Source organism: Callionymus lyra, chromosome 16, assembly GCF_982586985.1.
Source record: "Callionymus lyra chromosome 16, fCalLyr1.hap1.1, whole genome shotgun sequence".
Classification (NCBI taxonomy): domain Eukaryota; kingdom Metazoa; phylum Chordata; class Actinopteri; order Syngnathiformes; family Callionymidae; genus Callionymus; species Callionymus lyra.
Window position 1 is genome coordinate 6,334,561 of NC_141833.1, and position 15,413 is coordinate 6,349,973.

Sequence of the window (15,413 nt, forward strand, 5' to 3'; positions counted from 1 at the left end):
GTTGTTTTATCATTAGAGGTTTTCAGTTGCGTCTTTATTTATTTTCTTGCTTTAAACTTTTTTTTTCCTTCATCACAATCTGGGTTTGTTTGCAAACAAAGGAAAGCCACGCGGAGGACGAGCGAGTCCGGGGCGTATATCTGGGAATTGTAGTTCTTTCGCCGTGATAACCTGAGCAGCCGGTGCGCGGCTGGAACTACAACTACCCAGAATGCACCAGAACGGAGTTATTTTTTTTCTCCTTTCTCGACCCAAGTATATATGAGCGCCGTGTTTACAGCTGGACAGAGACAGCTCTTTGTATTTCTTTACCATGGCTCGACAGACTCGCAACCAGCTTTGTGTGCCGTGATCATTTGAAATCATTGTTTAAAAAACTTTTTTTTGTTTTCATCAACGTCATTACCTCAAATAAAGCTGAAGAGGAAGCTTCACCCGGAAAGTTTTCCCTGAGGTAACACTTTTTTTTATACTTGTTTTTATTTACTTCATGATAACTGCGCAATTTGGCGGCATAATAACTAGAGCTTTATTTGTTTGTTTTCCCCGTTATTCTTGTTGCTTAAACTCGATTATTACAATTAATTTTAAAAAGTGTATTTTGGCAAACGTGTTTTTTTATGTGGAGTGAAAAGTTTATAACTAAATAAACAAAAAATAATAAAAATGTTTTTTTCAATATTTGTAAAGTATATTTCATGCAAAAAAAAAAAATACATTTACACGCAAATATATTGTATATAAAAATCAAAATATTTTCTTAATTGGAAAATCCACCGACAAAGCAACAACAACAACAAAGGTTTGTGTGGCAGCCTCTTGTGGTCGAACCTGTCTTTGTGTCCAATGTACTGTTCGAATCATCTCCCGTGAGTCACAGAGACAAAAAGTTAAAAATAACTCCCAACTAAATGACCTCTTTGGATCAAGGCAGGCCTATTTTAAATTGTCTAAAAAAAAAAGAAAAAAAAGTTTGAGGTCATTTATCGTAGACTTGACATGTTGACTTGTCGAGACCTGGCGGCTCGTTGCATCCCTGCCCCCCATTCTTCAAAAACAAACTGTCGTAGAAGTTGGTTCTATCATTGCTCAACGGCTCTCCCACCTGCCGCTTCCCTCCATGTCAGGGAGTCCATTGTGCTGCAGGCTTTGTACGTCGAGGGACAGATATGAACTGCTAACAGGCTCCCTGGAAAGAAGGGCTTATTTCACAAGTGGTCACGTTTTTCTTTGAGGCTGCTCTGTGGCATCTGCTCTCATTTGTTTACATGTGGAGAACAAGGTCTATGTGTGACCACAGTCTCATTACACGAAAACAGAACCATTGATTTTTACAACCTGTTCTTTTTTCGTCTGCCTTTTTCTTTGGTTCTTTATTCCTGGAAAGAGACGAATTTGAAATGAGCTGCAAACACCTGCTTGGCGATAAATATCTATATATGAGATATATTTACCTACTGAAATGTTATTTTTTTAAACAGTTTGACGAAACGATTACATTTCCATTATCTAGCTTAGATTTCAGTTTTTGACGTGTATCTCTTATCCTAAAGTTTTTGTCCGACTGGTAACTTTGATATTGCCATCCTAGCATTTAGTTTAGGTTAGGTAGAACTTTAATGAAATTGTTTTTTCCAATAAGACACAGCATTTCTGATAGCCAACCAAACTAAACGGTATATGTCATCTCGCACCATTTATCATGGAACTGACCACGACTTCTCCCCATTATCTAGCTTTTCTCTTGATCTAGAGGCGAAGATCAGAAGTTGCAACCATGGTTTTGATTCTGGGAAGACGCATGAACAGAGAGGATCCTGGGATCAGAGAATCTCCTGCGGTCAAACGCAAAGTAAGCGAAAATACATTTCAAATTTCTCCTGATTATACTCAAAGGTTTCATGAACGGTGTGTTCCTTTTAGGTCTTCGAGGTGGACCCAAAAACCCTCGCCTCTCAGGATGTCTTCGACTTCTGCTCGGGTGCGTCCCACTCCGACGGCATCCTGCAGGTGTTCAATGAGTTCCGCGACAGCCGCTTGTTCACCGACGTGGTCATAAGCGTGCAGGGTCGCGAGTTCCCCTGCCACCGCGCCGTGCTCTCCGCCTGCTCCTCGTACTTCAGGGCCATGTTCTGCAACGACCACCGCGAGAGCCGCGAGATGCTGGTCGAGATCAACGGCATCCTCGCCGAGGCCATGGACTCGTTCCTGAACTACGTGTACACCGGGCGAGCCAAGATCACCACGGAGAACGTGCAGTTCCTCTTCGAGACCTCCAATCTGTTCCAAATCTACACCCTTCGTGACGCCTGCGCCAAGTTCCTGGAGGACCAGCTGGACCCTTGCAACTGCTTGGGCATCCAGCGCTTCGGCGAAGCGCATTCCTTGAAGCAGCTAGCTAGTCGCTGCAACACATACGCCCTCGCCAATTTCTCCGAGGTGGCCCAGCACGAGGAGTTCTTGGACCTGCACAAGGAAGAACTGGAAGAGTACCTGGCCAGCGACGAGTTGTCCATCGGTAAGGAGGAGGTGGTTTTCGAAGCGGTGATGCGCTGGGTTTACCACAACGTGGAGCAGAGGCGCCCCCTGATGAAGGTCCTCCTGCACCATGTCCGCCTGCCGCTCCTGCATCCCAACTACTTTGTCCAGACGGTGGAAGGAGACCAGCTCATCCAGAACGCTCCAGAGTGCTACCAGCTCCTCCACGAGGCCAGACGCTACCACGTCCTCGGCAACGAGATGATGTCACCCAGAACCCGACCTCGCAGGTTGGTTGACCAGTTATTCCAGAAGACGCACGACCGGTTTTGGAGACGATATCTTGTCGGATGTAGTTGTGTAACTTGCTTTGAATCTTTTTTTTTATGGCAAGCATGTTTTTCTTCCTGATGTATGGCCATGTTTGGTAGCAGGAGGTGAGAGATAAAGAGTTAATTGTTGTTGTATCTGCGTGTCAGCACCAGGGAGTGTTATTGAGTTGTGTAAGTCTATGAAAACATTAATGATGGATCAGCGTGTTCAAACAAATACCAGTTCAGTGGAATTGTTGTGGAAGTTTTAGCTAAGCTTTCAATCATCTTACATTTGTTTCTTATCTGGAATTATCTTTATTTCTATTGTTTAAGGTTCTAACTCCTTTTTTTTTCTCTAGACCTTTTTCGCTGTAACGTTACACGCTCGATTAAAACTAGCCATATGGTCGCTGGCCTGCTGTACAGCAAACAAAAGTACAGCTGTCCCTTTCACCGAGAGCCGAGGTTCAGCGGAGAAAGGAAGTTGTCGGTTGCGAGTGTGTGACGTAGGAGAGTGTATTGTGTCAGTATCCAGGCAGATCAGATCTACCAGCAAAACAAGCAGTTGGGTTTAAGTGCGCAGTCAGCTTTGTTTGCCCGAGGTGCGAAAGCCTGTTCTGCTCAAAAACACGCACCCTTTCCGTGTCTGCGTCTGCTTTCTTGGAAGTTCTCCAAGTCGAATTAATATCATCAAAGATCACACACACAAAAGTTAAGCTGCTCATGGGTTAGGCAAAAGTTTTTTTTTCTCCTCTTCACCTGTCCGACCTTATTCTCACCCAAAATATAAGCTCGAAATTAAACATGAGTACACGCTTAACGTGTTTGTGTTACTGTACAACTGATAATTCAGCCCAAACGTGACCTTTGTCTTTAAGATAAGTGAAGTCACAATCTGTTCCTCACCTGTAATCATAAACACAGCTGTGTTTACATAGTTTCTTTTGTTATCAAAATGTTTTTCCATATGAATATATAAGTTGTTTTTATAGCTTTAAGTCCGTATTTTTACCCCACAGGTCGACAGGTTTCTCTGAGGTGATCGTGGTGGTGGGAGGATGTGAGAGAATCGGGGGGTTCAACCTGCCATATACCGAGTGCTACGAACCAGTAACAGGAGAGTGGAAATCGCTGGCGAAACTCCCTGAATTTACCAAGTCTGAATATGCAGTCTGTGCCCTCCGCAACGACATCCTGGTGTCAGGTGAGAACTTTCACTACCTCACTGTCGAACATTATGCTTCAATTCTTTAAGTAAATGGGAGGAAAATTGGTAACAAATAAGTAAGTAAGTTATTTATATTTATAGAGCGCTTTTCTAGACCATGGTCACAAAGCGCTTAAACAATCAAAAAAATACTAAAAATAAATAAATAAATATATATATATATATATGTATTATAATAGCATAGGTCAACACTGCTTGAAAAAGTATTTACATTGAAAGAGAAACACTGTCATGTTCCGTCATTATTTAAAACTTTTACACTTTTCATATTGTTAGTATATTGTATCTTGTTAGACACAAAACGGCTTCAGAAAAGTTTTTAATTTGTTTTTGTTCATTTCACCATCATTATAAATTGTTTGAGGGGGGTCTTTTGACCAAGATTTTCTTATTTGAATGTATCTAAAATGTACTTTGCGGTACAAATGGATTAAATATAAATAAAAAGAAAAGCACTAAGGCTGTCCATACATCTGCCAAGGAGCTTATCTCACATGGCTTTATGAGAACACATTATGAAAGTAAAACAAGCACTAAAAATTACACTGTACCAGAAATATTGAGGAATGGCGACACATATTTTAAGCCATTGTTTTCTGTGTTTTGTAGTTTTCTGTGCGAGCTGAAGCAGTTAGAAGCAAACAAGCAAATAATTACAACCTGTTTGAATCCATAAAAAACTGCACTACCACATATAATCACTTCTTGGTTCATTCAAGTGTCATCAAAATAAATTGAATTTTAAAAACCAAGTCAAATGTGACAAGAAAATAGATTTCTCTGCCCCCTTTTTTCTAAACTTGCTGCTCAAGAATTCCAGAACAGCTTTTAATGCTTATGTTTAGGGTAAACGGGGGGGATATTTTCCCCCCCTAGCACTTCTAATGAACATGAGATTCACATGTGCCTGTAAGGATTGGCTGAGTTCCAACAGACTCAATGTCAGTTAAAACAGAAAACGGTTGATCGTGTATGTGCTAAAACAAAGGCGGAAAAAAGTCCAGTTCCCTTTCCAGCTCTCACTGTGCCAAGTCCTCACGTGTTTTATCTGTTCCTGCGGTGGAAAAGTCAACCACCACCCACACCCTCTCCATCTCACACACACTCACAGAGGACCGTTGTCTTCTTTTACATGACTGGATGTTTTGATTCGTCCCATTCCACTGTAGCAGTAACCTGGTAAAATAGTTGAGTTGATTGGTTTTGGCGGGCTTCCACACGCGGCACAGCTGCTTTAAGCTGCTGACTTAAATAGGATGTGCCTCAAATAGAACCACTGAGTGCTCTTTTCAAAGAATGACCGTCTTCTTTTTTTTCCATCCGGATCACTGTTGATAAACACTTGCCTCCATGGGTTTCACTCAGACGTGTTTTGAGTGCAGCACTTGGTGCATATTTGTGGTCAGAACTTGAGAAGTTGACCGATGACTGAAGGTGTTGAAGTTTAAGGACGCTATGGAGGCTTGGTTTTGTATTTCATCCTTCATCGTCTTTCCCCACTTGGCCCTGTTTTGAGCCGTTCACACTTCAGATGATCAACTATTTCACAACAAACATAAGAGGACGTCAAGATTCCATCTCTGAGTAGAACACTTTTTATTTGGTTTGAAGTTTCCGTGGTTATCAGGTTCACAGGATACCCAAGTTCTCTTTTCTGAATCAATCAATGTATTAACTCTAAATTGTATACTTTTTTATATATTTTATATATTTAGATTTTGGATATACAACAAAAAAGGTAGGAAAGTAGTGGGGGCACCAGGGCGTAACAAAGACCGGTCCAACCACGGTTGGTAGGTAGCGATTTTCGGAACGTTACTGTGACCGAACAGACAGACTGAGGCCGCCTACATTTTGGGAGGTCTCAGATCATCCTCTGAACTTTTTGGTTGCAAAGTTTCGAGTCGTTAAGTTGTCTGGGGTCGCACAATGGGCACAACATTTGAAGTTAGCTCGGAAATCGCCATTCGGAACCTTGCCTTTTGCGGCCACTTTGCACCCAAATAGACGCCCGAACGCCGGTAGGTCATAAAATAGAATAGTTAGCAAGTTGTATAAAGAGAAGAGAAGCGAAGCTGCTGTCTAGCTAGTTCCTAATAATGGAAATTGCTGTCAAAGAACAGTTTCTAATACATTTTGTTTTACTTCGTTCAAGTAGGTTGGGAACTAGCGAATGCTAACTAATTATTATATTATAAACAATAAGACATTTTATTTCTTTTTTTCATGTCTTTTCTTAAATTAATTGGAAACATTATGTGCAAGATACATTGGATGTATGAGATTGATTTTCGTACCATTATTAAACATGCTATTAACGATAAATGGTAAATTGGACTTAATTATGACAAAAAGGAATGAAAGCAAGTTGCTAACATCAAGTAAGCTAAGCAGTTGAAGAAGAAGTTCTGACCTTATCCAAGAACGTTATCTCTCTGCCTTTTTTTATTATGTTAGCATAACATATAAGCAGTAACACATCTAATCATTGTATTGATGAGACAATGAAAAGATGATTACATTTTGTTGGGGAATTGAAGTTTAATCATATTCACGACACCCTTTTCCTTCTCTTATATCGCTATGGTGGCTCTGAAGTGCAAAACTCATTTCATAACGTGAAGGACAATAATATTCAAGGAGAAATCTTAACAGTTTGCCTTGAAGATTTGGGACCATTTTTGCTGCACAGAAGTTGATTATTCACTCATAAAAATGAGTGAATACATTTTCCCCTACTGAATTTACTTTAAAAAAATAAATAAAATTCCTTCAGTGTACGAAAGACAAACTTCAGTGACTTTCGATGAACCTTTGTCCTTAAAGTGGCTGACATCATGGTTAAAGCAGATATTTCCGTGGAGATAACAGAAGTTGTTATTCCTGTTAATGACGCATACTTTGAGTGCTCGTGTGCACAATACCTTCTTTAAGCTTAACAAACGTGTCCGTCATCGCGCTTGTAAGTAAATATTTCAAAAGATAGAAGCGTCAGAGGCAGCAGACTGTCTGGCTCGCTCAAGATTTCACACATAAAAAACCAGCAGTGACACACTTCCTCTTCTTGTCGCCCCTAGTCTGTGTTTGTCACAATGAGGTATAATTATAATGAGCGCCGGGTCTTTAATTTCACTCACCTGCCAACCACGGCCCACACACACCTGGAGAAGAAGGATTCTTCAAGATTCTGATTTTAACGTTTGATTTAAAAACATAGGTAGCGAACCGGACTCATCATTATTTAAGATACACTACATTCCACGGACGCTACACCTCTGAGACATTATAGATAGAATGTGGAAGTACTCCAGCGATCTTGTCAGGGCTTGTTAAGAAGTGTCGCAACATATGTGCTGCATTTTGAAACACCAAATGTTACAAAAGTAACCTTTTTATGCTTCAGGACAAGTCAATTTAAACATATAGAGGTGATCAATATTTACTTTATCTCTTTATTTTCATGCATTCTGACCCTCCGTCTTACACCCTAACCCTTATTACATTGTTAAAGCTGTCAAACTATTATTTTAAAGTGACATATGGCAGATATATAACCATCAATCTGAAGTGTCACGGGTGTTTCACAGGTGGACGCATCAACAGCCGCGATGTTTGGATGTACAACTCTCAGCTCAATCTGTGGATCAGAGTGGCTTCTCTCAACAAAGGTCGCTGGAGGCACAAGATGGGAGTCTTGCTGGGGAAGGTAAGCCCTTTTAAAATCTATTAAAATAAACTTTTTCAATTTCCTTAATGAATATGATAGATTCGTGAAGTCATCACCAGTGTTGTGTGATACGCAAGTGAATGATAATTCAGCCCACCTTATAACAGTACATTCAGATATTACTCACGTTAATGAATGCATATCTTCATACATTGTGCACAGTCAATTGTCTCGTATATTCTATGAATGTTAAATGTTCATCATAAAATGTCATTTTGTGGCTTCTTTAACTTTTTTTTTGTCATTATACAAAAAATGCAAAAAATGTATTTTGTTGGATAGAATTTTCCCAATTATTTCATTTTTATTTATTATTGGGGGCTTTAGAATAGAAATAAAGAAACGTAAACAATTGTATTTATTTCAAATACATTTCTAAACACTATAGAACCAACTGTAAAATAGATAAATCTAGTCAGATGATTTCATTAAAACAATTTTACTACAAAATGTATGTTGTACGGTTGTTTCATTGTCTTTTATCAAGAGTTGTCAGGAGTAGAAGGCGGAGATTGAGCTGTATATTTAATATATATATATATTTGGGAAAATTGTTAATAAGTTGTATTTTTCTACATCACCTTTCATAATTGTTAGAAAAAATAAACGGCTGATCTATAGTTGTATCGTGCAGAAAGGGAGGATTTCTTTTCTTTGTCACGATCACTGTTGAGAATCCAGTCATGATTGTTGTTTTTCTTTCTTGTGGATTTAAAGTGAAAACAAACACTTGATATTTGTTAACGAATATTGACATTCGCTCTTCGGACTGAGAGGGAAAGAGATTCGACTTTTCAGCAAAGCTGAATTCTTAATGGGTGTATAACTTAAACTGAGCCAAACATATCAACACGTGACTGGAACCAGCTCCATGTCAGTGTCGAGCACATAACCAGATGGACATTCCTGTTTGAGGGCATTCAGAGGTTCGCCAACACCTCACGCTTGCAGGGACCGCATCACATTTCTTCCTCTGCTGGGTTTGCATATTGCCTCACTCTCGAGTACTTATTATTTTCTAGGAATGTTATTTACAAGAAAGAGGGGGTCAGCGTTTTCCTCAAATAACAGTGTTTTTTCTGTCGTGAATATTTGTTGCTACAAATGCCCGTGGGCGTCGTTTATTGAGCTGTTATTATGGTTGTCATACAAGCATTTATTGTCTCTGCTGCAGCGGATCCAGGCCAACGGACTGCTGAAGGAAAAAAAAATGTGTTTAAAACGAAGACAAAGGATCAATGGCTCTTGCTATGGGAGGATTTATTTAGAGAGGCGATGTCGTCATATTCACACAGAGTTGAAAACAGATTTGTTGATTTCCTCGAGGGCCTTTTAAAGAAAAAAAGAGGCTGTTGTGCTCACGTTTGAGTGAGGTCGTCAGCACAGTCACGCTGTTCAGTTAACGCCTTTTATTTGCTGAATATACACAGTTTGTGTGCTGAGTAAGTGTGGAAACATTTTTGCATAAGATAGATCTGTTTTCTGTTTACCTACTTTAGAAATTATTTAAATGTATTTTGCATAAAAAAACATATTTGGTCGTCTTAGGGATCAGAAATATGGAGGCTAAGCTTCTCTTTTCCTTACAGATGTGTGGTGGCTTCAGTAGACGCACACAAACACACACGCATTCCTGGAATACACGATTCCCAGAGGATGTTCATGTCTACTTCCTGTGTCTGCCCCACACGTGTTTTCTGTTCTTTTATGTCTCTTCTTTCTTTCTGTAGCACCCTTGAGCCTAGAATGCTATTGTTTTTGTAGCCTGCTAAAAAAAGGGAAGTATTGAATTGTACCCGATCATTTTCTAATTATAATCTCTGTGAAGTTCCTTTTTTACAAGTGCAGGGTCAGGTGTGGGTTTGGTAAACATGGTTGTGTAAGGAGTCGCGTTCATGTTCAGGCAACACTCGGTGTTAGTCAATAAAATGAACGCACTTGCAGAGACACACTTCTTTATTTTTTACTGCATCTTTGTTTAAAGCCGTTTTCAGTTGATGGTGGGAGTTGTCCAATGCAAATCCTAATCTGAACTTCCCACTTCATCAACTTCTTTTTTTTTTAACTTTGTTTCCTTCCCTCCCTCCCTCTGACACACTCTTGTTTGTTCACTGAATTGATGAATAGAACAGCCTCAGGTTTTGTGTTGCATAAGATGATCTTGTTAATGATATTTTTTTTGTTTTGGGGCCAGCTCGACTTCATGTTAGCTCCAGACGATTTCTTGACTTTTTACCTTCATCTCGTCTATTACTCATAAAGGTGTTGTGTATAGTTGTATTATTTGTTTGAGTTAAAAGGCTATGTTTGGGTCAAAGGTTGTAGACATGGAACACAACAACAGACAAGTTGATCCGGGCTAATGTTTACAGCTTCAGGGCAGAGGCCAGGGATAGTGGCACTTCTTTAGAGGCTCTTTTACCTCCTGACGGAACTGGTTTTACTTCGTGTTGACATTGTGTCATTCAGAATCAAGAACCTGTGAGCTGAAAAACAAATATGCTTCCTGAAGACAATGTAAATTGTGCGTTGACCTCTGAACCCTGAAATTGAAATTGAAATAAGGGTGCAGGAGACCCCCACTAAATAAAACAGTTATGATTATGACTAAATAGCTTGAGAATAAGCATGTATACAACAGGAAGTTCTGTTCAAATAAGTCCAATTTTGATTTGATTCCAATTTTACATTTACCATTTGTAGAACATAATAGGGGAGATTTCCAGAATTTCTGCTCTTTTTGTTAACTTTTAAGGGGGCGAAAATAGGGAAGAAGACCCTCATGAAAATTAAAACTAGTGTTACTCTGATTATGTAGACTTGAATGTAGATAGATAGATGGATGGATGGATAGAACAATAACAAAGTGCAATAAAAAGAAATTGCAAGATGACACAATCTAAATCTAAGTATAAAGAACATAGATCAAAGAAAAAACAAAGACAAAGGATACAAAGATTAACATGGAATAGATTCATCTTTTCACTCCACTCCTAAGGTAAGGTAAGGTAAAACTTTATTGATCCCTCAGGAGGTCTCCTTCGGGAAATTGTTTAAATTGTCCTGCCCCCAAACTCAGAATTAAACAATCTAATAGCACAAGGAATTAATGAGTCCCTGAGTCTATTAGTGTTGCATCATGGGAGGAGCATTCTTGCTTCATCTGCTTCTCTGCTCACTGATGACAGTGTTGAGAGGATGACTGTCATCATCTATGATGGACAGTAGTTTGTTCAATGATGTATGACTATAGATCTCTCTGTGAAGGTGTTCATTCTGGAAGGTGGGCAGAAGAAAACATGTCAATGAATGTTGTGTGATTTATATAAACAATAAAAAAAAGTTTACAAATTGAAATAAATTACAATTAACTAAGTTTGGCTTAGTTTAATGATGGCTTAATGACACTTTCCTGCAACAGCTTAGTTTAGTTCCTGTGATCTGCTGATTAACGTTTTATTCAAAGAACTGCGTATTTGTCTTCCAGGTCTACACCGTCGGCGGCTACGACGGCCAGAGCCGGCTCAGCAGCGTGGAGTGCTACGACTCCTTTTCAAACCGCTGGACTGAAGTCGCCCCGATGAAAGAGGCCGTCAGCTCTCCGGCGGTCGCCAGCTGTGCCGGAAAGCTCTTCGTGATCGGAGGAGGTCCGGACGACAACACCTGTTCAGACAAGGTGACAAATGAACATCCAGACATGCAGCGCTGTGCTTCTCTCTGTACTTTTGAAGATTACAAAGGAAAAGGAAAAATGTAGTTCTCCAGTCAGTCGACACCAACCCACCAAAATCCCTGATCCCATCCCAAGATCTACCCGTCTGTGTGTGTTCATGAGTACATTTCAAGGTTTATTTGACAGGAATGGTGTAAAATCTTTCCTAAGGACTGGTGATGATGATGTAACATACAAAATATAATAATTAAGAGGGTTACAACACTTCTGAAGGAGTTAACAACACAATTCACAATGGCAGTCTCTGCCCTATTTTCCTTTGTTTTAAAAAACTGTTCTAATGAAACATCACACCTTTTTAAGCTGATGGCGCCACCTACTGACCTCTAAACAACATGACACTGTTTCATGAAGCTTCATCAACACATCACTACAAATTGTCATAGAAATTGACAACTATTAAAAATAATATATATATAATATTGTTAAATATTTTATAAACATGAAAAATATTTAAAATGTACTGTTCCCTTATTTATCTAGTGTTGTTATAAAATTAGGGTCAAGGTCACCCGGAGGCCCGAAACCAAATGTGTTTGTTGCCTCTCGATCAAGGTGAACCACCTCCACTACTGCAAATGTTTCATGGAAGCCAAGGAGGTCGTTCACCTTGACCCACAGACAACACAAGGGATACCTCAAACACATTTGTTTCTGGGCCTTCGGGTCATTTTGACACAAGGGTTAAAGTGTATTCAATTCACAATTTTTTCCTCCTTGTCCCTTTTTGATCTGCTGTTGTATTGATTCTTAATGGGTTCATCATTCACTTCATGATTACATTAAACCGAAAACATTAGTAACAGCGCTAATAGTGTGTGTGTGTGTGTGTGTGTGACAGGTTCAGTGTTTTGATCCAGAGTCCAACACTTGGCTGCTCCGAGCGAACATCCCCATCGCCAAGCGCTGCATCACAGCCGTGTCCCTCAACAACCTGATCTACGTGTGCGGCGGACTCACCAAGTCCATATTCTGTTACGACCCGGCCGAGGATTACTGGATGCATGTGGTGCACACCTTCAGCAAACAGGTGCGGATCACCCTCATCTATATTGTCATCGATCACTTTGATTGACGGCTGGTCCATCTCTTGATCAGGAGAGCTGCGGCATGTCGGTGTGCAACGGGAAGCTCTTCATCCTGGGCGGCCGAGGGGAGAACGGAGAAGCCTCGGACTCTATCTTGTGTTACGACCCGGCGACGGGGATCATCACGGGGGTGGCGGCCATGCCTCGACCCATCTCCTACCACGGCTGCGTCACCATCCACCGCTTCAACGAGAAGTACCACAGATGATACCAGCAGACGAAAAAACAAACGCACGAGAGCAAACATGGAGAAACTGACTCTTCTAATCCTTCCTTCTCAGACACAGCGTGAGCTCTATCGCCTACAAACTCTTTACTTTGAGCAACCAGCTTAACCTTCAACAGAATTCTGCGTCAGTTCCGTTTAAAAGCAGTTTTTAGGAAGATGTGGGAGACGGAGGACAAAATATTTAATCTCTTTTTTCAAGGATGAATGTTTGAAAACTTGAGGATCATCAATTTAAAACTCAAGTTTACTGCAAGTATTCTTTGCAATATTGATAATAAATACAGTTTAATTACTGTCATTTCTAGAATATGGAGCACCTTAAATTATATAAATGTTTTTCCCGAATCGTGCCTGTAACACAGCAGTACCATGGACGTAAACTTGCTGTATCCAACGCCCTAGATCCAGAGATTCCATCCAATTAATATCTTATCTAATCTATTCAATAATTTATGCCAAGTTTCTATCAAACTTAAATTCTGAGATTATTTTTGATAATAATCAGGGAATTCTAATTTGAAAGCACTTTTTTTTCTACTTCAACACAAAAAGGTTACTTAATGACTTTGTCATCAGATATATAAGTAAAATGACTTTGGTTATTTTGACAAATCCAAAAACTTGCTGTAGATTTTCTTTCTAAATGTTTATGTTTGTGCCTTCAACGGTTAGCTCTTAAGCTTCCCTTTTTCTCTCCCCACACTTCTTCTTATTCCATACTTCCACTTCCCGTTTGAAGCAAGAACATCTAAGTTAATAGCATCGCCGCTAACGTCAGCAGTTTTTCTTTTAATCTAACATACCGTATGAAAGTGCCTCTTACATTGACCGTGGCTACAGTTGACTCACTTGCTAGAGTCTCTGAGCCTAAGACGGGACGATATGCTGTCCATGACACATATTAATAAATGTAACAACCCTAAAGATATGATAAGATTGCCTGACATTTTTAAACTTACTTCATCACTAAAAAGTACGACAGTTAAATTTCTTTTTAAAGACGAGGTTGAAGCTACGCGAAGCTCAACTCAGGACAGCAACAACACAATGAAAATCAAGTGACGACAATGGTTGAAAGTAACCTTATGTACTTCGGTCTCTTATCTTCACTCTCGCTGTGTCAACACCTTTTTTTTTAAAACACGTTTGACCTATATTATTGAAATATTTTAAGTTATACATTGTTTTTTTTATGTACTTTTATATCAAACATGGTGTGTTTTTCATACTAATGCATCTTCAATGGTGTGGGTTTGTGGGTAGTTTTGTAGCAACAAGAAGCCTTTGTAGATCAAACTCAAAGGCAGCTCTTGACATGTGGGTTTTGAAATATGTAACTTAGTGGCTTTTATGACTGGACCTACAGCGGCCATAGATCTACCTGGTAACAGGGCTATTCACGAATGCTGACACCTCCCACCTGTGCACTTGCATGTTAAAATGTAACTCGGGGTAACCAAAGAAACCTCCAGGTGTGTGTGTTGGAGTGTGTGTGTTTGTGTGTCTCTAAGTAGCACTTGCGATACCTCACACAGACGAGGACTGATTGGAGTGAGTGGTCGGTTAAAGTCACTTTTTTTTTTAGTTAGTACCTAAGTGTTGATAGACTCAAGACTTTGCTGTGAATACCCATTTTAATGTTGTTGTGTATATTTAAAAGTGTGTTTTTCTATTAGTGAACACCCCTGTCGTGCACTTTGACAGAATCCTGTTAAAAGAAAATGGATGATTATTCTTTTTTTTTCTTTTTTTTTACTGTATCAGTAAATGTTCTTTGCTTTCATAAGACGTAAAGAAGAGTAGTTAAAGAAGGGTCCTTCCGCTCCTCCTGTTCGCCCCAAGTACTTAAATAAAATTCACAAATAATCTTTATATTGGGATTATACTATTGGCATTGTACAGTTTTTATTTTGCAAGCGAAGTTAATTTTAAAAGCCGAGACAGAGAAATAAAAGGGACATTAAAATCTAATAAAGGAGGAATGAAAGTTTTGTTCCTTGCTTAGCTTTAATATATCAAAAAAATATCATTTTTTTATAGTCTGTTTGGCTCTTAAATGGGCAACAAAGAGGAGCATGAAAGCACTGAAACATGTCAAATAGAAGATGGAGACTGATGAGTGAGAGCGAATCATGAGTGTGTGTGCGTCGTGTGATTTCACTGAGTATTTACTCATGTTGTTTATTTCTTTATTCATTTCACTTGTTGTTTTTCATACCATGTTTGCTGGATGCTGGTGATTTTGATTTGTCATTTTTGCGGGGGTTTACATATTAAGTTTGGAATGTATTTTCAAATCGAAACAACTAAAGTCATGAGTTGATTTCTCCAGTGAGTGTTTGATGCGGATTCGGTTCGATTGGATGAAGTCAAGTCAAGTGGTTTGATTGGAAATGTAACACGCCTTAACAGATTAAGGAATATGGTGTGATGTTTCCACCTTTATCAGTTTACTTTTCACTTCTTAACTGCGTGTGATTGTAAGTGTATGACAACCAACAATAAAGTTTTCCTTTTGACATGAAAGTTTCTCTGATTCAATTGTTTACTGGATACATTTGCATTACTAGAAAAAAAAGTTTAATTATGTAACAACTTTTCATCCATATAAATGTT

The 15,413-nt window shown here is 39.3% G+C and overlaps 1 protein-coding gene across 1 annotated transcript; it reads left to right on the top strand.

The window, feature by feature from the left end:
* The first annotated feature begins 278 nt into the window (after positions 1-278).
* klhl24a (kelch-like family member 24a) lies at positions 279-15,323 on the top strand. Its single transcript, XM_087810513.1, has 8 exons — positions 279-454; positions 1,737-1,852; positions 1,924-2,768; positions 3,812-3,996; positions 7,608-7,726; positions 11,235-11,423; positions 12,322-12,510; positions 12,579-15,323. The coding sequence occupies exons 2-8, from the start codon at positions 1,778-1,780 to the stop codon at positions 12,774-12,776; spliced, it is 1,800 nt and encodes a 599-aa protein (XP_087666639.1). The 5' UTR covers positions 279-454; positions 1,737-1,777; the 3' UTR covers positions 12,777-15,323.
* Positions 15,324-15,413: the final 90 nt, after the last annotated feature.

Excerpts from the sequence above, each read along its gene's own strand:
- klhl24a (XM_087810513.1), top strand. The coding sequence starts at position 1,778 with ATGGTTTTGATTCTGGGAAGACGCATGAACAGAGAGGATCCTGGGATC. Across the intron at positions 11,424-12,321 it reads ACAACACCTGTTCAGACAAG|GTTCAGTGTTTTGATCCAGA; the intron begins GTGACAAATGAA and ends TGTGTGTGACAG. Across the intron at positions 12,511-12,578 it reads TGCACACCTTCAGCAAACAG|GAGAGCTGCGGCATGTCGGT; the intron begins GTGCGGATCACC and ends TCTCTTGATCAG.